This window comes from Ambystoma mexicanum, chromosome 13, assembly GCF_040938575.1.
Source record: "Ambystoma mexicanum isolate Mex_15411 chromosome 13, UKY_AmexF1_1, whole genome shotgun sequence".
Classification (NCBI taxonomy): Eukaryota; Metazoa; Chordata; class Amphibia; order Caudata; family Ambystomatidae; genus Ambystoma; species Ambystoma mexicanum.
This window is the reverse complement of record NC_090938.1, coordinates 546,251,703-546,277,390: the sequence shown is the minus strand read 5'-3', so window position 1 is coordinate 546,277,390 and position 25,688 is coordinate 546,251,703. Positions and strand designations below refer to the sequence as shown.

The window sequence follows — 25,688 nt, the reverse complement described above, 5'->3', positions numbered from 1 at the left end:
TAGCTTCTTTGGAGAAGTGAGCAGTGTCAGTGAGGTGTTTACACAGGATCTTGTGGTCGACCAAGTAAAAGGCCGCAGAGAGATCCAGAAGTAGGAGGAGTGACGATTTATCTTTGTCCATGGCTTCGAGTAGTTGATTCTTAAGGTCAAGTAGGGCTGATTCAGTGCTGTGACGAGGGCGGAAACCTGGCTGTCTTTTACCAAGGATGTTATGTACTTCTGTTATGCTCACCTGATATCCACAGGGATGCCACTCAGCCCTGGCTGGAAGATTAGCACTCTCGAACCCTCTCCCTTGATAGTGTGTTGGACGTGGATAGTGCCTGCAATACAGGAGAACTGGATAAAAGGCTTAAATGTCTCTCTTGGATTGATTCCCACCTCCCTCGGCCTCGAATTCCTCCCTTAAGTCTAATCTCTCTCCTCACCTTAATATTAGGTATGGTGTGCTCGCCGTCCTGCGTCTATGTGCAGGGGCGCGTTGGAGGTGTGGGCGTTCTGCGACCTAGTTGCTTCACTGGTGCGTTGCCCCGTGTTTGGGTCCAGGCCTGCTGTGACTCCGATTTGCTTGATGAGGTAGGTGCTACTGTTTTACAGTCTTTTATCTTGCTCTTTTCCTCTTTTGCCTTTATTTTGTTAATGTCTCTAGTTTCTTTCCCTCAGATGAGTTGGAGAGTTTTGGCATTGCCGTGCTGTATAGGATGAGAATCCCAGCAAGGTAGGTGAATGAGCGCTGCGCTGCGCTTTCTTGCCTTTTCTTTTTGCTGAGCTGTGCCTGCGCCGCTTCCTTTGCAGGTCGTTATGATGTTCCTGGCCACTGTGATGTTCCGAGATCAAGGAAGACTACACCTGGTAAGTGGTTTTCGTTGTCCTTGGGCGGCAGTGAGCGAGCGAGCGCTCAGTAGTAATGTCTCTTTTTGTCTTTTCAGGTTGCTGCAGCGCTCCGAAGATGGATGCGGCGTCGTGATGAAGAATCCCTGGATCGCATGTATTCAGGTGAGCAGCTTGCAGTAGTTTGAAGATGGAAGATTCAAGACCAAAGCCAAGCTGCTACTTACAGGTAAGCGCTGAATAATGGTGTTCTTTTCTTCCAGATACAGGATTTAGCACGTGGCAGGATGCAAGAAACACTGGAGATCAGAACTGGACACGGTGAGCGTTACGCTGCTGACTGCAGAATAACGCAAAGCATGTGCTGCTGTTTGGGTGTGGCTTATATAGCCCAAGTAAAGTAGTTCCAGGTAAAGTAGTCCCAGGCCCAGCCACACCCGAAACACTAGACCGCATAGCTCAGTTCTTTGGAACTGAGCTATGTGAGTGCCTCCATGTTAACTGAAGTCCCAATCCAAATGTTGTCCTTCACATAACAGTATGAGCCTGGCACCAAGAGAGTCCCTGAAGGTGTTTTGTGGCCCTTGAGGCCACAATGGAAGCCTGTAACCTGGCCCCAACCGAAAGGCTGGTTTGGCCATGATGACCAGGGGCATGAAACGTGACAACTTCCAGGTAGGACTGGATCTGTAGATATGCAGCCTTATCGAGGATTTTCAGCAGGAATGGCACGGTAGTTACAGGATGGTAGTTGTTAGGGGAGTCAGGGTCAAGAGTGTTTTTTTTTAGTAGTGGCCGGACCCAGACTTCCTTAAGGGCAAGTGGGACATTGCTAGTAGCGAAGGAGGCATTGATGAAAGAGGTGACAAATGGGGGCAGGGCTGTCGCACAGTCCTTGACTAAGTTAGCTGGGTATGTGTCACCTTTACATAGCGATGGTTTGATGTGCTTCATGATCCCTAGGACCTCAGAGGTTGTTACATCACTAAATGCAAAGGGTTTGGGTGTGTTGCTGTCCTGTTGAGTGCTAGAGGATGGGGGAGTGGGAGTTTTGGATGTGGGTGGAGTGGCTTTGGCAGTTTGTCGAATTGAATCTTCATCTTTTTTTGGAGAGTTTTAATTTTATCTAACATGGCATTTTGAATGTTGTTACACCATGTTCGTTTTTTTCTGTGAGTTGTGTAGAGGGGGATATGGTTAGTTCATTGTAAATGGCGAATAGTTCTTTGGATTGGGAGTTGGCTTTCTCAATTCTGGAGTTATAAGTGGCAGCTTTTTATAGTTATTAGCGATTGCAAGGTAGGTGTCTTTTGTGGTCGTGGAAGGGTTAGTTTGCCATGATTTTACTGCTGCACATTTGGCGGTACGCACGTCAAGGAGTTCTTGTGTGAACCACGAGTTTGCATGAAGTATTTTCTTTGCTTTTTTCTCTTCTAGTGGTGCTACCGCATCTAGCATTTCTTTGAGAGTGGTATTGTACAGCTCTACTAGTTCTGTGGGGTTGTTAGATGTGGGTTGAGCTAGCCTAGAGGATTCAATGAGAGGGAGGATTCTATCTACAGTGAGTAGTTTTTTTGACCTTGCTATTGTGGCTGGTGCGTTTGGGCTTACTCCTGTTTTAGGGGGTATGAAGAAGTGTAGTAAGTGGTGGTCAGTCCATGGTTGTGGGGTGTTTGAACTGATGTCAACGGTGCAGTTGTGATCTACTATCCAATCTAGTATGCGACCTTTGGTGTGGGTCGGGTTGTTGACTAGTTGAGTGAATCCTAGTTCTAGAAGCATTTTAGCAAAGGCCTTGTCTTTCTTGTCTTCGGGGTCTCTAAAACCTAGGTTGAGGTCTCCTAGGAGAATGGCTCTAGAGTTAGTTTTGAGGTTGTCCCCTAGAATGTGGGTGATGTTGGCTTGGAAGTTGAGAGTTGGGCCTGGAGGACGGTAGACTATGTGTCGTGTTAAGGTGTCATTGGGCGAGGGAGATATTCTTGCTGACAGCATGTCAAAGTTGTCAGCTTCTACGATTTTGAGTTGTCTGGCATTAAGGGTTTCCTTGAGAATTAGGGCGACACCTCCTCCTTTACTAGAGGTCCTGTCTTGGCGCAGAGTGATGTAGCCTGGTGATAGGGTGTGGCAATTGGCAGGACCGGAGGCTTCATGTAGCCAGGTCTTCGCAATGGCTAATATGTCTAGATCCAGATCAGTGATGAGGTCATGAATCTCTATGGCATGGGCTGTCAGTGAGCGTGCATTGATAAGGGCACATTGGAATGGAGTTTTCTGGGTGACGACTGGCTTGGTCTTGGTAGGTATGGTCTTAGGGGTGGCAATTCTGTTGCAGGTGTTGTGCCTGGGGAAGATGGTGGGGGATGGCAGGTGGCAGGGTTGTTCCATTTTTTTTGCGGGTGGCTGAGAAATGGGCAGAGTGGGAGCTAAGCCTTTTGTTTCTCAGGTGGAGAGGCATGGGGTAAGTGTGGGGGCTGGGGAATCACTGTCCAAGCTCATGTTGGGGGTAGCTGTGAGGGTAGCTGGTAAGAATGGCATGGGTGGTATGTTGTGGAAGCAGGGTGTGCTTGATGGAAGAGGCGGGAGGAAAGGTGTAGGTAGTATGTTGTGGGGGCATGGGATAGTGGGTGACATGATGAGGAGGGTAGTACCCGCTATACAGAGGAAAATGGGCAGTCTAGTAGTTATGTAGAGTGGTGAAGCGCTGGTGGCAGATGAAAAGGTGTGATGTACGTAAGTCGTTTGGTGTTAGGCAACAGTATTTCAGGGGTGTTGCAAGGCAACTTGCATTACAGGGTAAGTGCCAGCAAGGCAGATGGGGGCATCAAGCATCAAACAAAGGCATTTTGCATTACAAGGTGAGTACCAGTAAAGAAAAGCAAGGCAGGTGTGGGCATCAGGCATCAAACAAAGGCATTGTACATTACAAGGTGAGTACCAGCAAAGCAAGGCAGATGGGCGGCAATAGGCATCAAACAAAGGCATTTTGCATTACAAGGCGAGTATCAGCAAGACAGATGTGGGCAGTATACTTGGAGAGAGTAGTTCGTTTTAGCACGTGCTAGGTTCGTTGAAACGTTGTGCGTAGTGGAGTGTCTGGTCAGATTAACAGAATGTAGTCAGTTTGCAAACAATCTTAGTCACTTAGTAGCTCAGAGTAGGGAGCAGGAGTGGGTGGCGAAGTCAGCATGCAGCAATTTATGGTATGATACAGTGAGGCAATCAGGAAAACCACACGTACCGCTAGTACAGTCCCTAAAGATAGACGTATAGTTCGATGCAGCAGTGGGGAGAGCGCGCTTGCCCAGGAGTGGGGGAGAAAAAGAAACAGAGAGGTGTTAGCCGCGGTAGTGAGGGAGGGGGAGTTGCGGGAGCCAACAGGGGTATACGGAATGTAGACACTAGAAGAGGGCGGGAGATGGTGGTATGGTGGTGTCACAGATACAGCGGGATAGGGCATACATTGGAGGGTGTGTTACCGTAATAGAGCATAGCAATGAGGAGATTGCAGCATGTTGAGGGCGACAATAGCGCAAGTGTTCGCAAGCAGTGCTTACCAGGCATGTAAGTTTGGGATATGCGTAGACGGTTGGATTTCAATGCGGTAGGGCAGGGGGCATAGCCCTGGCCCCTGTTAGCCCCAGACAGGAATGTGCCTTGTCAAGAGTGCCTTAGGGAGAAGTGCCGGCTTTCTTTAGGAGGAACTTGTGCACTCATTACCATAACTTCCACTAAATGGTTATTCTTGGGCAGGGGAATGCTACAGATAGACACTGAAGAAAGTGAGGTTTTACATTCCTTACTAGTATTGGCTCTTGTAATGGACATATTAGACAAGAGGTCCATAAGTGTGGATACTGATGGGATGGAGATTTACGAATTTTATTAACTTGAACTCTTGAAACAGACATTTTCAAAAATATTAAGAAAGATGATCAAAAGTTGAGACTTGCTGAAAAATAAGCCCGTAAGCAACCCTCAACCCAATCAAACATACTCATTGGGGGGGCTAGAAATCTCCCCAAACTCACCCAGGAGTAACAGCACCAGGAAGGCAACGCCAAGTCTGGCGAGCTATCAGTGCGCCAGTGCACAGACTTGTGAAACCGCGGCTGGATGGGGGAGCCACAGTAAACCAAAACCAGCTTCTCTGGTATGCTTCCTGCTTCGCGGGTGTCTCGTGGGTGCACTTCTCGTCCGGATACCGTCTGCTTCTCTGCTCTGCCCTTTTGGGTGTAGCCTGCTGGGTTCTCAGTCCGTGCCGAGATGAAGACACCATTGCTCTCTGCCCTCTCTTGCTGTAAATGACAGCTGGCCAATTGGATCATGCGGGAGACTAGAGCGGGTGTGATGGTTCACCTCAATGATCCTCATTACTCTAGGCCTCTTCCTCGTTCCAGTGGCCCCTACCTGGTATAGACAGCAAGGATACATGGGGGCACTAGGTAGTGTGGTATGGTAGTGTGGTGAGGGAAGGTTGGCACAGTTAGGTGGAGGAGTCAAAGGGGTACTGTATTCTCTCGGGATCGTCAACACTCTCATTAAGGTCCTCCCTCCACACAAGATCTTCCTTCTGAGCACCGACTCTCAGTAAGCTGGCCTCACCTCCCTGACCTCACGGAAAGGCGCTCCCCCATCAAAAGCAGTGACGATCTCCCAGGATTCGTTACACTTCCCTTTCTGCTTTGCAATCTGCCTTTGATGTTTTATTTTTTGTTTTTTTTGTTGAATGGGTGTAACACCTTGTGCTCACTCATTCCTTAAAAAGGTTCTGACTACATGGGTTTGAACGCTAGTAATGCCTTCCATGATGGGCTGTACCAAGTGGTAATGACCCATTCTCCTTTCTCAAGGCCCGAGTTAGTTAACTCAGGCTGCGTGCCATTACTGCTGTGTACATTCTTACACAGAAGCATTAATATCAGAGTAGAACATCTTACTCACTAAGATGAGCTAAACATAGCACCCTTTTGACTTGAGAGTAGGTATAGCAATATGCTCACCTGTGTGCATGAACCTATGGAATCCCCGATATGCAAATGGAGGCACAGCTTCACATTTTTGTTAGAGTAGACAGAGGACTGATCTTACCTGAGTATAGGTGTCTTCGATGAAGAAGTCAGCAGTGACCATAATGAAGATGGCGATTGGAACACCAAAGTCTCCAATAATGCGACGAAGCTAGGACCGAAGAACACTGGTATTTTAGGAGGCGTGCATGCAATAATTATGGAAAGCAATAATAATGCACACACAGAGAGATATGAAGGACCAGCAATGACCACATATGTTTAGGAACAGTAATCCACACAGATATCTGAAGGGGCATTAGATGTGAGCTGCGAGTAGCATACATATAAAGTAGATGAGAATAATGAGTAACATGCCCAAATATACGAAGGACGAGCAATGCTTTCACAGATGTGAACAATGAGTAGTGTACATAGAGTAGCCAATAATGCAAAAAGGCACATGCAATCGTGAAGGGTAGCTAACGCATAAAGATATTAAGGGACAGAGATGTGCAAAGGTACGCAGTGTGAGCAATACATACAGATGTATAGGGATAATACTGCACACAGTTATACAGGGTCAGGAATGCATACAGATATATTACATGATATGAATGCCCACAGAGATGTAAAAAGGGCAGCAATGCACGCAGAAATGTTTGGAGCAATGACATGTACACACTGAGCATTCCCGTGTCTTTAAAGCAATTAGCGCATATTTAATTTGATTAAAAAAGCAGCATATACAATTGTAGAAAAGAGAGAAACAAAAAATGGACAGTATGCGAAGAGGGAGGGGCGACGCAGCTCAGACATCTTCTACACCACACATCTGTGCGAAACCATGGGCAGGCTGGTTACGGGCGGGGGAGAGGGCTGGGGGGAGAGAGTAGGCGAAAAGACCCGTCCTCCACTAAGTATGGAGCTAGAGAGTCAGAATGGAACTTGTGTTTTGTCAGGGGGAAGGCAGGAGAGGGACAGAGATTGAAATACAGGAGACAGGGTTCCCACGGAGCAGTAAATGGAGAGGACAGACTAGGGAGGAAGGATGATAGCAATATGGCGCCTAGACAGTTGCCACAATGTTGCATCGGTTGGTAGTGCATGGTGACTAGAGAATAGTCAAGCAGGATGCAGTTTAATCCAAGAGGGAATGGTTGAGAATTTTAAAAGGTTGTAGTGTCCCTTGAAGGTTATGGGGCATTAGTTGGTTGAAAGTCAGGAAGGTGGCCAAGGTCCGTTGAGAAGGATCTGGTTGGGCAAGAGGACCATTGTGAAGGCGAGGGGGAAGGCGTTGAATGGCAGTTTGTTCAATGGAGAGGGTGTGAATGTCAGATGGTGCAGACAGTGAGTCGGGTCATGGGAGTTGAAATGGGCAGTTAAGGAAAAGTCTAATTAACAAGAGATTGTGCATTCCGGTGTCCAAGAATAAGTGATGGGTGGGGGGGGGCGCAAGAGGAAGAGGGCACTTGGAGAAGTACCAAGAGGGGAAGAAGGGGGTGGATGAAGTTAGAGTGAGAGATATCCAGGATGCCTTTTGTGAGTGCTTCCTGCAAAGGACAGGGAAGAGAGGGGAAATCATGGCAGTGTAAGTATGGAATCCACACGTGAAGGGTAGGGAGAATGTTTTGAGGAGGAGGGCGAGGCTGTGTTGGCACATGTTATAGGGCAGTGGAGGATTTGGGGAACGATTAATGGAACTAGATACTGCCGGGCACCCAAGAAATAGAAGAGGGCAACAAACGCCCCTATTAGGCAACCAAAAACATGTATGCACAATCACTCAACACCAGTAGCAGCCAACAATGTAATATAGTAGGCCTTAATCACCTAAAAAAACAACAGCACGCCAGCAGCAACCATCAGATTGGTAGTCTAGTCAGTAATACATACGGTTTGTAGTCGGAGGACTGAATATTGTTGGCCTGGGATTGAAGACTTAACAATGAAGACCACAGTACTTTGGTGGCTGTGCTAGCCATTTTGTGGCGGGGCAAACCAGGCAAACAGGTATTATCATTACTGAACTGCCTATAACTTGGCCTTCTGACCGATTGGACACCATGGGAAGTAAGTGAAAATGTAGTAAGGGGCCCATGGCACAGGCAAGTCCGAAAACTAATTCAGGCAATGATCTCTGCCCCTTTGTCTTCTGGGGCACACAAGATCTTGAAGCAGCGGGCGAAGAAGGAAGGGCAGTGTGCTCTTTTAAGTCCCTTAAGTCCTGATCATGTGTGAGGCTGGAACTCAATCCTTGCAATAGACTTTGCCCCAGTGTGTTCTGGGATGTGTTGGCTCTTCAGGCGTGTGAATGAAATGCTGTAGTTTTCTGTGGAGGGGTGATAGGAAGGCAGGGGCCAACAGATGTAACGGAAACAAGTGGGTTCTCTTGGCAACCTTTGCTTCTTCTGAAAAGCGCATGCAGACCTGGAAGTGGCCAGATTCACATTAAAATGAGTCCAGGGAGTGTCCTCTCTTTTACACAAAATAGTCAAACTCAGCATCATGTGCGCATGTCTACTGATCATTTTTTTTAATGTCATTTGTTTCCTCGATTTATTTTGTGTAGAAATCGTGGGGAGATAAAAAAAACTGTAAATATACCTACTTCCTTAAAGACCTGCGACTTGAGACTTTTAAAGAGCCACAGAAATACTTTGAAATGAACAGCCACTCACTATTCGCGTAGGCCCAGAAAAAATGTTTAATTCGGCTGATAGATCAGAAATTGAAAAGCAACAGAAGGAGAATTCTTGCCAGAGCAAGACATCACTACTATGTAAACACATGGCATACATGTTCCCCAGTCTGTGCCCTGAAGAAGGTGGGAATTCTTAAACTCTGACACCAAAACGATTCATTTATTTGCTTATTGAGCATTTGTAAGGCACCTATACAACGGAAAGTGTTTCAGCGCCAGAAGAGAGGGAGGAAGGAACAGAGGACAATAACCAAAAATAAACGGTCCAACTAGGTTTTGTAACATTCGGATCATGCAAGTGCAGACAGCAGGAAATGTTGTGGGTGCGGTGGACAGGTTAGGCAGAGGATGGAGGGGGAACGAGGGGTGGGGGGGTAGGATGGAGGGGACCCAGGACTTGGGGAGTGCTAAGGGGAGCCAGGATGGCAAGTGCGATGGATGACGGTCTAAGGGTCAAGAGCGAGGAGGTGGGTAGGCCATGCTTAGTAGTCTAGCAGTGTACAGGGTGGAAGGGATGAGGTTAAGACTCTCTAGTCTAGCCAGGTAAGGGTGCCTGAGGGAAAGTGCTGGAAGGGTGTGCTGAGACGGCCTGGTCGAGGGAGGGCATGGCCCCTGTATGACTCAGAAGGGCCAGGGGGCCAGTCGCAGCAGCAGGGGGCATTAGCAAGGAAGGGGGAGAGGGGAAGAGGAAGAGAAAAGGAAGGTCTTGAGATGCTTCTCGAACTCAAGGAGATCTGACTCAAGCCTGAGAGGGGCAGGGAGGCCATTCCAGGGGGAGGCTCCTGCCGCAGAAAGAGATCTACTCCCACTCTTTGCTTGGAGAAACATCGGACCTGCAGAGATTTGGAGCTAGAGGAATAAAGGACTCTAGCAGGGAGGTATTTAGGGAGGCAAAGTTGGATGTAGCGCTTTCCCAGGCCCCACAAATCCTTATGGATGATGCAGAGGGTCTTGAATTGGATCCTTGCAGCCAGCAGGTACCAGTGGAGAGAGTTTATGGCTGGAGAGATGAAGTGCCTGGGCTTGAGGCCAAGGATAAGTCTCACAGTCCTATTCTGAATTAGTTAGAGAGGGCGGAGGGAGGAAAGAGGCCAATTGAGGAAGATGCTGTTACAGTAGTCCAGCCTATAGAGAACCAGAGCTCTAGAGACATTGAGCTTCTGGCGGGAGGTGAGGAAATGGAGAATGCCTCTGAGCAGCTGAAGCTGAAAGTGACCCTTCTTGGCAAAGTCAACGATATGAGGAGAGAAGGAGAGAGAGGAGTTGAAGATGACACCCACATTTTTTGCCTGACAAGGGGGTGAGGGGAGTTAAGGAGGGCAGCCAGTATGTAAGGGGGGAGGAAGGAAGGAGTGCCAATGAGAAGGATCTCGGTCTTGCTGGCATTACAGATCATTAACAGCACAACATGCCTGAATAGTAGTCAAGCAGTCAGCGGTGCGAGAGGAGGTAGAGGAGGGAAGCTTAAAGGAGAGCTGAGTTTCATCTGCATAACACTGGAAATTAGGAGAGAACGTAGAAATCAGGTGAGCAAGAGGGGCAAGGTAAATATTGAAGAGCCATGGAGTGAGGATAGAGCCCTGAGGGATGCCACAAGTAGAGATTGAGGGAGCCAATTTAAAAGGGTGGCATGATTGCTGGTGTGGAAGGCAGAGGACAGATCAAGGAGAATGAGAACAGAGGGAGAGTTAGAGTCGAGGTTTGAGAGCAGGCCTTCACAGGTGTTCAGGAGAGCAGTTTCTGTGCCTCTGGCTGCTTTGAAGCCAGACGGGTGGTCGTGGAGTCGGCCAAAAGATTCAGTGTGGTGGATTAGTTGGGGGATGGCCAACTTCTCCAAAGGTTTGCCCAGGAAGGAAGTAGTGGAAATAGGGTGGTAGGTTAGCCGGGCAGGAAGGAACCGCAGATTGCTTTTTTAGGAGTGGGTGCACAAGGGAGTGCCTGGGAGATAATGGGTAGGAGCCAGTGGCGAAAGAGTGATTGCAGAACTCAGCCAAAGAGGGAGCGAGGGCGGCAATATTATCCTTGAAAGTTCTTGAGAAACAGGGGAGAATGTGTTTAGAGGAGATTTTCATTGAACAAACAGTCTTGGTGACATCGTTAATGGGTGAGTAGGAGGGATGGAGAGAAAGGGACCAAGGGAGGCCTACGTGAAGGTGGAGGAGAGAGTGGAGGGGAGTAGTCAAACTATTTTTAATTTGCTAATGTGGGCTTTATTGAAAAATGTACAATAATTTATTATGGTGTATTATACTCCTTTCGCTTAACACAGGATTCTGCCTTACTGTAACCCAAGGCACAACCTGTACCTGTACCTGCAACTAAGTTCCCGTACAAGTAACAGCGCCACAATGCCCCTGGGCTGCCTGCGTGCTATATAAATGTAATAAATAAATAAATTACAGATGTGTGTTTATGTTCTGCTTAGTGTGTTATTTCCTATTCGGGTTAACAGGTCTTTTTTGTTTTCTAGAATGTCAGTGAAATGTCTTTATTTCAGACATGGCCATTCATTTCGTCATGTGGTCAGTGTATGTGACTGGGAGATACATATATATATATATATATATATATATATATATGTGCTGTAGATAATTTGCTATATGTAACTTAAACATGGAATTTTCGTATGCTAGAATAAAATATTTTATGCAAAATAATGGGTACCTGAAACTAACCAAAAATATGATGACGTTGGGCTCAAATCTAACATTTGCTTGGCCATTTTGAAGAAAATGGCTGCATAAAATAATCTCTTGGGAACTTCCTTTGTTCAAATACCTTTTGAGCCTTTAGCGGGTGGTTCGAGTGGATTTGTCTTCTGGTTTGGTCAACTCAGAAGTCATTAGTGCTATCATTTAGCATGTCTGTGGCTTTGCAGGATCTCAAAGATCTGGAAATGTTCTGCGAGAGTTTCCTCCCAGGTAAGGTCATATTTGAGGTAGCAATCACCTTCAACAGGAGATGAGGACATTTACTCTTTCAATGTCCCTGCCATAATTTCATATCGATGTGCAGGTGAATAGTGCTGTTGTGTTCTAGGGGCTGCGCCTCACAGAATAAAGGTGGCTAATGGAGAGCAGCAATCAGAAGTTACCAGCCAAGGTGTTTCTCTTTCCGGAGACAAAAAGGGGGCATGGGAAGGTTGGGTCCGGTAGCAGTGATGGATCGAAAAACAAAATACTTGCTGGGGCTAACACTTTAATAAACACTATTGTCCTTGCATAGATAGCAAGCTAGAGTCCTAACATTAAAAACCCTTAATTGTTGCAGGAATGTCTCAATACATCTAGAGGAGAGAAATGTTGACGCTTGTCCTGACCCTGTTGCTCCACCTGACTTCGCTCAGGTGCCCCAGTACGAAGGTAGACTGTGGCGTGTTATTGGAATGGCCAGCAAGAGAGCATCACACGATTGACTGGATACACCGTTGACGTTCTTATGCATACACACCTAGTGCACTAATATAGTAGCACCAGGTTTAGGACGGCCAATGGGGTACCTCAAGACAAAGAGAGCAGGGTTTTTGAATGTCAGTTGACCCACTAGTGAACTTACCCATCCGGGGAAAAAGCTGCTGTTCTTAAACTTGCGTAGGAAGAAAGCGATGAAGAAGGTGCCAGTCATTAGAACCAGGGAAAGCAGGGCAGTGTTTGGCTGTGGGTCCCCAGGAGGTTCTACCGCTGTCGAGTTGTAATGCCTCTGCAACGGATGTTCCTGGAAAATCTGCCCGTTCAAACAACAAAGATTCAGTGAGAGAAGTGGATTTGCCATGCAGATAGGATTCCAGATACTGGACTAAATACATGCTTTTCAATACATCTGAAAGAAGGGGGGCTCCACCTTACCTTGATGAGCTTGGAGAAGGTCTCGTAGATGAAGATTAGGGAGATTAGGAAGGAGAAGATTTCTTGGGTGAATCTTGAAATGAAGCCCACCAGGAAGCTTCCCTCAAAAGCCACTATGAGGATAACAATCAGGATCAGCCAAAAGCCAATCCACACCCGGCCAACGATGTACTCCATGCCATTTCCAGCGCAAAACTGCGGCAGAACATTAGACAGAAATTCATGGTGAGATGTGAAGACAGATTTAATCGGCCATCCATTTCTCTGCATTAATGGAAAACATGAATCTAGAACTCATTGCATCAGCTGTGAACATGAACTTAGTGCTGAAAACATAATGGAAACCACAGAGGCAGTGCGAAAAGTAATCTTGCAGAATCCAAAATATAACACTGTGACCGATTCTTGGCAGCAAGATTAAAATGCTATTCTCATTCCAAACAGGAATTTGATCAAATAACTTAAAGGAGAATGACAAAACACAACAAACTGGATAAGCCACCCGTCTATCTGCCATCGTCACTATTGACTCATGTAAACGGAGAACTAGAACATCTATCTTGTAAGGCATTAGCAGTAGTCACTGCAGAATTAGAAAAAGTAGCAAACTCTTGAGGTTGCATTAAGAGTAGGGGGTATCACCTTTAATAGCCATTTAGTACATGAGCAAGAGATTCCATGCAATGTCACTGTGAAAAAGTCGCCAAGTAGGTGATTTCCTTTCCTGACCCACAAAGTTCTTTCCCCAAATATTCTAGGAGGGGTATAATTATACATGATTACCTCCAATCCTAGAATATATGTGGAAACTGTTTGTCTGCGGGGTCCATTTTGGGGGAAATGTCGCCACCTGACAGCCATTTTCACAGCGACATTGTCACTGAAAACTGAGCAAAAGACTTACAGTGGCAGATGAAAAATGAGAACCTTTGTATGTGAAAAACTACCCCTCGAAACACAACACAGAATGAGATTAGAAAACTCACAGCATCCTTGATTGACTCTGGGCAAACGCTCAGCAATGAGAACACCTTTCTCTTAGTATCCCAGCGATAAAGCAAACATAATTGGTCACTGAATGAACACTTACAGGAATAGTGCACTCAAAAATATTATTGGCTAAAAAGATGGCAAATAATCAAAAATATATCTAAAAAATGTTTTTTTTAAAGTCCCTATGTAAAGTATTGAGCAAATGAAGCTCAAACTTAAAAATGGGAAGCACTAGGAGGAATCCATTTTGTGAAATGGATGCCTTCTGTGCTTGCCCTTACGGCACTAATGAAGCAAAAGCCAGCCAGCTGTAATAAACGAAAGCTACCACTGGATGGCTTTTGCTTCATTGGTGCCAGAGGACGGAGACCAGAGACTGCACGCAGGAAAGCTGCAAGTGCTTATTTCTTTTTTTTTTTAAATAAGCACTAGCTGCGTTTCTTTTCCGGGCTGGAGGAGCATGGAAAACTTAGAAAGAAAACCGCAGCTTTTAAAACGTTGTATTTATGTTTGCGGTAACTTCAGCTTGGTTTTCCGAGCCGAAGGAGCCAGAGAAACTTAGAAAGAAAAACCGCAGCATTTTTTAATACAACCGCGTTGTGTTTCTGCCTGCCATGGCTAGCACTTTGAGCCTCCCGGGCTCCCCCCCGGAAGACTCAAAGTGAAAGCCGCTGCAGGCAGAAGCACAACGCAGTTCTGTTTCAAAATGCTGCAGTGTTTCTGCTTGCAGCAGCTTTCACGTTGAGTCTCCTGGGCTCCCCCCGGGCTAACAATTTTTTGGGCCAACAACAAGAACACAGGCTTTATAGCTCCAAAGTCACCATCATTTTTTGGTAAGATCCTCATTGACCTTTACTTCTAGTCAATAAATGACACGATTCCTGCTTTGCCCATCTAACCACACTATCCACCCTGTTAAATGCATTTCAATTGGGATTTCCCTTTACTTTGGGGTACATTCCCTGTACATGCGTTAAGCATCCGATATGTTAGATCTGGGTCAGGTGCCCCTGCCGCATAAAGAAGACACCACACGCGTCGCACTATTTGTGGCTTACACTGCTGGCCCTGCCTCCCAGAGGCGCCGGCTATTTTGACAGCGATATCACAACATCCGACTTCACAACACTATAACACTTATGCTTAACTGCAATTTAGTTGGAAATTCTTCTGGTTCAACACTATTTAAGAACCTTCTAGTATATACCTCTAATACTCTGGACGGCAATTCTCTTTGTGCTCGAAAACGGTTTATATGTCTTTTCTCACTTTGACTTTTCTCTTTAGCATTGTAGTTGGTTATTTATAACGCCCTTAATACCCAGAGGTTTCTAAGTGCGAACCTGATGATCGAACCTGTGTTGCTCTGTGTCGTCTTGCTTCCAAGGTGCCCCTGAGCTATCCCCCCGGTCCATCTGACATGGTGCAAGGTCCTTCCACCCCGCTTCACTTGATGAAGATGTGAGTAATTGTGCTGATGTTGCTTTCTCTGGAATGTCTTCTTCAGATTCTTAGCCCACCTGGTTCCTTTCATTCCTTAATACCACCATTTTTGGGAATCAACCAGCATTCCTAGTGATTGTATTATGGTCCTTCTGCACGGACTCCTGGAGCTTTTTTTCTGTCGCTGTCCGGAGTTTGCTCAAAAGGGCATGCTTAGTCCGTTACCTGTCTTGGTTGCATACCAGCACATTCGGTTCTCTTCAGTCGCCTGTGCCTAGTTTCTTGCTCATCCAATAACAGTTGATCTTGTTGTGGCTCCTGGGAGTGCACTTCTGGTGTTATTCGAGATGTGTGCGCGGGATCATTGCTCTCACCTTCCTTCCCAGAAATGCCTCCCCTGACGAAGCTCCAGCGCATGGGTGCACAGTACTTCAGTATGCTGTTAGAATTCAGTTGAGAGTTATCGGTAGGGTGTTTGGTTTCTTTGTAGGTAATCAGGAAGGTTTTGTTTAGGGCGTGTGAACTGTTCCACATATCCATTCGCTCGGGACCAACAATGGGTAATTATTTCATGTAAAGTGTGACTAGAAATCTTCCTAACTGTGCCCCTTGAAACAGTAGCCCACTAGATGTCCTCAGGGATTCCGGCAAACCATAAGCAGCAAACAACTTCATAAATACAGGTATGACAGCGCTGGCTGCGGTAGAACTTCACAATTGCACCTTTGTTTGTCCAGAAGAACTTCTAAGTGGCTGCCATTTAAAACTGTCCCAAAGGCTAACCTAATCACTTTACACTGATCGCTTTGCTACGATCGCTCTTGGTGGTTGAGGATTCTTTGGCTGGGTAGTCTGACACCACAGGCGCTTTTTAATCATGGCTTCAACTTTGGACTCCAACTCTGGAACAATACCTTCTCCCACAGTCGCAACTTGGTTTTACTGGTACCTTGATGCCACGCATGTCAGAGTAGTATCCCTCCGTCAAGGAGAAAGGCAGGATCACAGTCAGTGGGCCCTTGGGCAGAAGGCCTTCCTCTGAGCATTACAGTTTGCCTCTGATCCATTCCTTTGCAGTGCCTGTGGTGAACTTCTCGCTTCCAGGGTCGGTGAAAGCGATGGGCAAAAAAGTCTTTAAAATTGCCTGGGAATAGTCCTGTCACAATAGCTTGCACGCACTCACCAAGTGCAGCACCTCTGATGTTGCACAACATTATGGACACCGGAGTGCAAAATCATGTTTACATAATCTTCAGCCCAAATTTCCTCAAAACCTTTTTTATTCCCCAAACGGCTATCCTTGCCTAAAACAGCAGGAATACCTTTCAACATGAGCCGGTGGCAGATGTGTGACTGTCAGCCATGTTCGGTATCTGCAGTTTGTGGTATGTGATGACGGTAGAAGGACAGGCAAAGATGCACAATTGGCAGTGCTTGCACACCCAGAGTACAGCCAATGCTTCCCATTTTATCTGAGAGTAGATTTGCTCAGTTTGGGTTCGCGCTCGAATAGTATATGCTAATGGAAGGCGCTCTCCCCGTCTGTCAACTTGGGTGAGCAAATTGCATGGGCCTCATGGGCTTGTGCCGACCGCGAGCTCAAGTGTCCTTTGCTGAATTGAAGAAAGACCTTGTGGTCACTGAAGTGGGGGCCATTTTTGCATTCTCAAAGGCCAACTGTTCACGACCCCACCCCCACATTTAAGGCCATGGGTGGTCCTTTTCCATGAGCTGGCAAAGTCTTCCACAAACGTTCAGTATACCCAAGAAACTCCATATCTCTGATGGAGTGGAAGGCTCCCTGAACGTATGTTACCTTCCTTGGAACAGCCGAAACACCTTCGGCCTGTAACGCATAACCCAACAAAAATTTAATTTGTGGATAGAGAAATGCGAATTTCTTGTATTGAGGTCCAACCACTTTCTCTCAAATTCTCTAAAACATTGCAGCACTAAAGACAACTTGATGACGTGTTCTTTTATATCGTGAGCATAGATGAGAATATGGTCGCCGACATTGAGCACTCCTTTCAGTCCTCCCAGCACTCCCTTGGATCATATGTTGAAACACCTAATGCAGAGGATACTCTAAAGCAGAGGCACTTCCAACAAAAAAAACTAACACGTAGCTAACATGCTGTGATGTATCTGATGTATCTGGGATTCACTGAGAGGCACCTGATGATAACCTGTGGTCAGGTCCACTCTCAATTAGGACTGCTTCTTGGGGCCTCACTAGTTCTGATTCCACTTTCTTGCAGAGATGAAATGTGATTCTTCTTTGTCTAAACCGCACAAGTTTTACCAGTGGATCTGTATGTCATGCGTTTGTGATCTTCAGGCATCCAATCCCGCAGAATAGGTTGTTCTAATCTTCTAGTGGTGACTGAATGCCTTCCGCATGTACACCTAATGCAACCTGCACCAGCCCTATGGCTTTAGCTGTACAACAACTCAGTAACCCGCCAGGTACAGAATAGTATTTTGCTTCTGATATTATGTTGAAGTTCTCTGATACTGTGTCCCTGTCATGGCCGACATCCACATCGAAGGCACCCCGTTACTGGTATCAGCTTGAGTACACCATATCTAAAGATTTTTTACTTAAGGTACAACCAATTGGGTCCTTGGTTTGAGTGTCTGAAATTGGTGTGATGTCATCTTAAATGACATTTCCCAAGGCCCCGGTGTGGAGAAGCACCTGGACGTCTACTGATTGAATTTGCTCCCTGCACTTGGGCTGACACCTTCTGTTCCGATTGGTCAGACCGACAGTAGAGATTCTTCTGTTTCGCCAGATCATTCATCGTACTATCCTCCAGTACCTCAACTGAAGCCTCTTTGGATCTTTGAGGGCGAGTGCTTGTCATCCCCCGGGATAACAAGTAATTTTGCTTAATATCCTCCATATGGTAAACCCGAAGCCTGACATTTCCCTGCAGAGTGCAGTGAACCTCTGTAGTACTTACACACGGACGTTGGTGCAGCACTTTTTGTGTGGTGCATTGATATTGTCTTCCTCCGCTTGTGCCTCGAGACATTGTCAGTCAAGAACCACTTGTATGACCTCAAATCGTGCCTGTATTTCACAGGCGGGCAGCCCTTGTACTGGAAACCTAGTGTGTGGCCTTTCCAGCTCCAGGATCCGCTGAAGGGATGGACCAGGTTCTCACAAGATTTGCTTAGAGTCATTGAGGACTACAGCTGTAATCTCATCTTCCTCTTTAATGAGCGTGCGAGTGACAGATGATGCAGTTCGGCATAGTACACGCCTAAAGATTCTTGAGTACCTTGCTTGGCCTGAAGTCAGTTGACCCATACGTAATCCACAGTGCCTGGTGTTTTGAAATATGTTGTTTATGGATGCTCTGTTCTAGTATTCGATTCATTACCGTGGGCCAGAGATAGAACTGTTTTTGTGTACTGCCTTACACGCATGGATCTGTAGCACAGGCCTTTTTGCTGCGTCATCAGTTTCTTTAATGGTGGTGAAAAACATTTCTAGGTGTTCTGACCAAAGTTCCCGCCTTGAACCAATGATAGGCAGTTTTCCATTCACATCAAATTCAGGAATGTGGGCGTTGGAAGAGGAGAAGTTCGACCAGGGTGGTCGAGTTCTGTGGCTTGCAGCAGCTGTGCCTCCACCCAAAGAGGAAGACCTCTAATCTTCTTGGTTGGAAAACATTTCAGCCAAGGATGCTGTTGTAGCACCACTCCGAAAGGTGCGTTGGCAGTACATTGAGCAAGAGCACCCATCTAGTTCACTCCAAGGGCCACCTGGAGTGTAGCGCGTCACTCTGTGTCCCACCAGGGTAGGCAGAAAGTAGTGATCGTGCTGTGGGGGAGGGGCTGTGTTTCGAACCCTCCCACTTGACTTTCAGCACGTCACCGCGCAGATGCGGAAGTGAATGGAGGCACGTCAGTTTCGAGACGTCAGTCGTGGATGTTGCGGGCCCTGCAGTGTAATGAGATGCCCGACACGGAGTATTCTCAGCTGACACTGCCGGCCTCGCCTTACGCAGGCGCTACCCTTTATGCCCGCTCTTGTGGATTAATTGCGTGATTGTGACGTGCACATGACACGTGGTTGACATCGCAACAATGAGGGCAAATTGCAACTTTGCAAGGTAGAGGCTGGAGGGCTACTGCATGAACTGTTGCTATCATGCTAGCCGACCGAGCTGACGGATATTAGCATCACGGCCTCATCTTGTTTTTATGGTTTCTGTTAAACTAGTACCAGTATTCTGAAGTTTCATTTGGGAAGGGAGAGGTGTGGTGCACTTTGCAAACGTGAGCCCATTGCCAGCCAATTAAAGTAGTTCGTATATCGGAGAGTTCTGAAGATGCAGATGGGGGATTGTTGGGGGTAAAACAGATTACACGTTTTTTCGGAAGGCTATCTCGGCTCCATTTCCACACAATGTGGGGTGGTTGTTTTTTAAAGAAAATATAAATACGGAGGCAAAGCGAGTTTTTGCTAATGGGGCCACTTTATAGCTTTAAGTGGAGGTTGTGGTTTGCTTGCCTTCGGCCATCCGCGCGGTGCAGATCCAGGATAGCTGTGAGTTCTTCCCCAGTGAAATCTCCGCAATGGACTATTAAAGAATGTTCGTAATGGGAGAGGGTTGCTTCAATCCAGCAGACCGGGATGTTGCTTTAGGAGGTTTGAGGCGGACTTTCTGGCTCGCGCAATTCCCATTCCAATTGCGGGTCAGTTGAATCAATTGTGGCCAGTCGCTGGTTTCCGTTTTTGATAATTCCCACCCAGTTTTTGTTCCCTGTTTTTTGCTAAAATTGTCACAAGACCGAGTAGGACCCTTTTCGTTTTGTTTTTTCCCCTACCCATTCACCTCCTTTTTTGTCTTGAAGCGCCTTGAAACACCATTTGGTTGTATAGTGTACATTACAAATAACCAATAAATAAAATAATTAAAACAAAGAACCCCCACACCCACTTTAGAAAACCAATACAGACTGAGAACAACTCAGCACAGACCAAGCCCTACAAGTATTATGCAGTAGGGAATGAGAATATACAATTATCATCACATTTCGGGACAGGAATGTCTGACAATGGCGGTATGTGACTAACAATTCTCATTTTTTTTATTTGTGGTATTTGTGCACATGGTTTAAAATAAAACTGCACACAATTCACAAAATATCAAAACAGCAGATATATATACCATTTCATTCAGTCCGAACAATATCCAAAATTCATCAATACATCTCAGTGATGCTACGGTCAAAGAGATTTGTCTACCACTTAAAATTAAATTCCAAAAATATGTGTGATTAAAAATCCTTCTATCATTTAAACACCTGCCAAAATATTTGCGTCTTACCAGTACAGTTTGTGGGCAGAGCATTAAAAGATGTTCCAGGGTTTCTATAGACTCTGTAACCTTACAAAACCTGCAATTTCTTTTAGTCCTATCGACTCTGGCACAAACACCTTCTACTTGGCGTGTTGGACGGGGGGGTCATTCAAAACCTCACAAATGTATGTCTCCAGAATGGGGAGGAAATCTTTTAATATAAGGCATGCACCCCTTTTGACGCATTTTGGAAAAAACATACTCTTTATTAAGATCCCACGTAAGAATCCAGTAATTTTCAAAAATGTCCCTTTTCACTTTATTTGGACTCCGTTCTAGACTCTCCGTTGATTGCTCCATAGAAGTCATCAAGCCTATTCATCTGAACCCAGTTTGCAAAGTATTGACAACTGTCATTCATCATAACCACATCAAATTTACTAGAAAGGGAATTGTCCGGAGGAAAACTAACTTTTCGAAATGGGGCTAAGGACCTCCACTTCAGGCATACAGTCATGGACAATAAACCTAGTTCCTGGCGAATTACAGAGGCTGGGACACACATTGGTAGGCCCAGAACCCTTTGTTAGATTTGACCTTCTAAGTAAGAACAGTCTGATTCCTGATTGGATGAAAAAAGGTCTGTATCATATAGAAGAGCTGGAAGCACCTTCATTGTATAGCAAATGATTACTGGCATTAACGAGGATTTACCACATCTCGGGATATATGTCTCGGGAGGATAGCTCAGGGGCAACGTGCTAGCCTTGGAAGCAAGACGACACAGAGCAACACAGGTTCGATTCCCGAGTCCGCGCTTGGAAACCTCTGGGCATTAGGCGCGTTACAAATAATCATTCATATCATATGAAACAAACATCTACAAGCAATTAATTTCATTTGATCTGAAAAGGCAACATTTCCTTTTAATGCACCCCGATGTTCCTCCTCCTCATTATACAATGCTTAGTAAAATAATGCAATCACAGCTACCAAACGAGAATGAGAATACACAATTCATATCACTCCGGTGAATTAACAGCAAGTCCTCGATTTTGAGACTTGGTGGAAACAGCACTTACGATAAGTCAGAGAGGCACAGCCACTGCCAATTTTGGAATCGCGTGACCTAGAGGGAGTAATGCACCTAGCGCAAGCGCTTCCTCCTGGAAGATTACTTGAAATGCCTGGCAGTCGCAGGTGGCCACCTGCCGTTAGGCTGTGAGCAAACAACTCTCCCACCCGCTCCTACCAGGCTTGCCTCCAGTCGTTGGCCAGCATCATCTGCTAAATCCAGAAATGGTTTATACCATTTGGCTTAGTGAAAGTGAGGCAAAGACATCAGCAGCAAAAATGGTGGCAACGCTGTGGGTTTCAGGGTTAGCGTAGGGATGCAGAGGCCTAAATCAATTATCAACTCTGCAGCACTAATGTAAGAATAAAAGGCAACAAGGCCAACAGTGAACAGAAAACAAACAAGATACATGCACTTTAAATACAAATACTCACCGAAAAAAAAGCTTCTTCAAAAACCAAGAGTGGGCCAGAGAAGCCAAGGATGAGTAGCGGCTGGGCCCCCAGGAGGACAAATATACAGCCCTGCAAAGCAGTGGATATAAGAAGCTCGGAAACACCCATCCAGTTATCGGTCTTGTCACCTAGAAGTAGGGCAGGGAGGAATCCAGTGAGAACATTGCAGCAACCTGCCCTACGCTAACAAGACATACGCACTCAGGCTGACCGCGCATAAACACCTCTACTTTCTGAGCAACGAGGGGCTTATAACTGACTGAAGCAGAGTCCGAAACAAGAACTGCACAGCAGGCAAGCATCACAAGGTGCATCAAATCCACCCGTTTTATTTTCGTCTTGTTCGTGGCTCACCCAAAGACTTTAATAGGCTACCCTTTGCTTTTTAGGGCCATTTCTAAGGGTTTATAGTCATTCCATAGACAGCCAAAACATCCAATGCCATACCATCTAAACAAAAACATCTAAAAAAAAGCATCTAATGCATTTTTTAAAACTTTTTTTTTTAATGGGGGGGGGGGGTCCCCCAACGCCTGTTTTATTAACCTTCAAAACCCATTTTTATTAAACTAAACCCTTTACCATCTAAAAAAAATGCATTAGATGCTTTTTATTTAGGTTTCTTTTTTTTAGATGGTATGGCTGTTGATGCAATGATCAGATACCATTTCTAAGTCTGTTTTGCCCTTACCACACCTTCTGGGGAGTTCTTCCATTAATTGCGTACCCTATTAGTGTAACATCTTCTAGTGTAACTTCTGAAATGCTGATATTCAGTCACATACAGGCCCCACTAGGCCCTGCACCCTCCTATATAAATGTCACTGAACTTCTTCAAGACTCAATTAATATGGTGTCTCAAGACCAAGCAATAGAAGTTGTTGAAAGGATGCTGTGCAGGAGGCCTGGCGAGCTTCCCTTTTATGCTGGCTATATAAGTAGACACTCTAAAATCCATGTACCTGGCAAGAAGCCTTCTCCTCAATCCTTAACACAAAGAGCCGACTGATCCAAAGAGATGTTAGACTGGATTCAATGTGACATTCACGGACATCTCACGGTTATTATATGCTGCAGTGGCGTGGGTATGATTCAAGCCAATGACAAACGCTGAACTGTTCTTGAACTATTTTTCCATAACCTACCATGAATAGTGGAGCTTCTCCTTTCATAATTTACACCTGCTGGTATGACAAGTGTTCTCCAACCTTTGCGAACCATGTGACAAATCCAGGGAATTCGTCCACTCTACCCAATGGGGAGCTACCCTCTTTGGGACCACAGAGATGTGAGCCCACTAAGCTTAACAAACCCCTAAGGGACAAGTCAAGGGTGATGCCACTTTGAGGACAGGAGATCCCGTAGAAAGGATATTAGCAATCCCTCCCATTCCCAAGATCCCAATATTTTTGTTGGCTTTATGGGACTTACTTTGCGTGATAACTTAAAGCTTCCTGTGAGGATGGTTGGTGTGGTTTCTGACCATAGACGGGCACACGATTCACCTGGACTGAAGGAGCAGTGGCCTGGCCCACCCCCTTTCAGAGAGCGAGATAAAGGATCAATACAACCTGGAGAGCAGCGCGCATCGGGAGAGAGTGGGGATGACCTTCACCTGGGAGGTGTGGCAGGATCCATGCGAGTGTGCGCCAGATTTGCCGAGGAAGCGCACCTAAAAGCCTGTGGAGCGCTCAGAGTCCTGCCAGAGACGGAAGTGACTGGCCCCAACAAACAACGCGGAGCCGCTACTGCAGGTAATGCAGGACACTGTAACGCTAGCATACAGCGCCTGAAGAATGAGAGGGTGACTTCTGCCCGGGTCAAGATGCCAAAATGGAACAGAAGGAGGAAAGCCAATGGCAGTACGTTCCCAGAGTCTCCCGAGGAGCATTGCTCATATGACAAAGGTACACAGTGGCACTAGGAAGTAGGGGGAGGGAATGTTGAAAGTCCAACATTGGAGCAGAGTGCAGTGCTGGACTGTGCAGTCTGTGGGCCGTAATCATCTTTACTGAAACACAGCGCCATCTGCAAAATCGACCGCCAGCGCGGAGCACGCTGAGCGGAGCGCAGCGCTGGAGTTTTCAGTCTAGGGGTCGGAACGCTGCTGTGTGGAGCCGAATTGCTGTTAGGGTTTTTTTCACTGAAACACAGTGCCATCTAAAAAATATGCCTCCAGCGCGCTGAGCAGGAGCGGCGCTGGATTGTGCAGTCTGTGGCAGTCTGTGAGCAGGGCATGAAGGGCTGTTCCCGTGTTTCTGGCGAGCACTGATCATTGCCCCTTTTTACGATCATTATCATTATGCATGCCCTTCGTAGCAAGGCCATAACTGCCCTGGGATATATGCCAGATGCTCATTTAGGAGAGACAACAGTTAAAGTCCTTCCGGCTCCAAGTACCCAGACATTCCAGACTAGGTACAAATAAAAGCTGCCTCCTGCGGCTTCCGTCGATCTTAGTAGCATAGAGACCCATGGAAGGATATTTGTAGTTTGAACTTAAAGAAAGATGGTGTAAGAACGCCAGCTAAAAAGAAGTAAAATAACGTCAAGAATATTCTTAAACAAAGAAACAAGGATTTAGGAAAATTCCTCTGCAATTTGAAATCCAGACTTTCTAGATCTACTGATAATCGATCAGTGGAGGGTGAGGAGGTGCCTTCCCTTCAGGTCCCTGAGGGTGCTTCCACGGCTATACCTCTGGTTGAAACTAAGGTCCCAGAGGATGATCGAATGGTTGGACTTCTGGTTGAAACCAAGGGGGCTCCCCGCAAGCGGGGCAATACAGGCAAGAAACAGAAAATAAAACCTATGGAGGGCCGAATCTAACACTAACTCTATTGATCTAGTCACTCCTGATATGGACCGTACAGGCCGATTCATGGAATGAATGTGCGCTGAAAAAACGGCGCACGCGTGCGAAAACGTACGATTCGCAGTGAAATAGCGAAAATCACAGTGCAAGTGCGATTATCGCACAGAAAACAGCGCACATCTATTCATGGAAGTCCGTGCACGCGCAAAATGTGGGATGTGCGCTGAAAAAGTGCGCGGCGCACGCTGGCGCACAGGTCATCGAACGCCGTGCGATAAGGCCACAGCGAATTCGCACATAGCGCGGCGCACATAACAAAAGTAGGCGTAACACGGGGCGTTACACGCAGAATGGGGAACAACTCGTGAAAATGTGGGCATCACGGGGGAAGTACACGAGGCAAGTGCGCGGAACGCCCACACGCTCGCCTACAACACGTATTCATGGAATCGAATAGGGAAAAACAGCGCACGGCCAAAGACGCGCACAGGCCCATACATGTCCGCCACACGAAAGCAGGCGGTAGCGTCCCTGCGCAGGAAAAAACTGTGCGCCAAAGTTCTACACACGCGAGAAGTTCCACACGCGATCGTGCCTGGGGGAGCGTGTGCGTGTATTTCAGAGGTGCGCGAGAAGTTTCACACGTGATTGGCCTGGGCGTGTGTATTTCAGAGGTGCGCGAGAAGTTCCACACGCGATCGGGCCTGGGGGAGCGTGTGCGTGTATTTCAGAGGTGCGCGAGAAGTTTCACATGCGATCGGTCCTGGGGGAGCGTGTGCGTGTATTTCAGAGGTGCGCAAGAAGTTTCACACGTGATCGGGCCTGGGGGAGCGTGTGCGTGTATTTCAGAGGTGCACGAGAAGTTTCACACGCGATCGGGCCTGGGGGAGCGTGTGCGTGTATTTAGAGGTGCGCGAGAAGTTTCACGCGCGATTGGCCTGGGCGCGTGTATTTCAGAGGTGCGCGAGAAGTTTCACACGCGATCGGGCCTGGGGGAGCGTGTGCGTGTATTTCAGAGGTGCACGAGAAGTTTCACACGCGATCGGGCCTGGGGGAGCGTGTGCGTGTATTTCAGAGGTGCGCGAGAAGTTCCACACGCGATTGGCCTGTGTGCGCGATTCCATTGGACCAAAGGCCCTGACAGCGCAGGCGCGTCTGTGACGTGACACGCGCGGGCGTTTCCCTGTACCCGGGGGAATG

At 46.7% G+C, this 25,688-nt stretch overlaps 1 protein-coding gene across 2 annotated transcripts in view; it reads right to left on the bottom strand.

The window, feature by feature from the left end:
• The window catches only part of SLC4A1 (solute carrier family 4 member 1 (Diego blood group)), a 244,823-nt gene that overhangs the window by 35,532 nt on the left and 183,603 nt on the right, over positions 1 to 25,688 (bottom strand). For both annotated transcript variants that reach the window (XM_069634298.1, XM_069634299.1), the window contains 4 exons: positions 21,653 to 21,801; positions 12,387 to 12,581; positions 12,097 to 12,264; positions 5,920 to 6,009 (listed from right to left, as the gene is read on the bottom strand). In XM_069634298.1, coding sequence (XP_069490399.1) covers positions 5,920 to 6,009; positions 12,097 to 12,264; positions 12,387 to 12,581; positions 21,653 to 21,801 — 602 coding nt within the window. The remainder of the gene's footprint in view (positions 1 to 5,919; positions 6,010 to 12,096; positions 12,265 to 12,386; positions 12,582 to 21,652; positions 21,802 to 25,688) is intronic.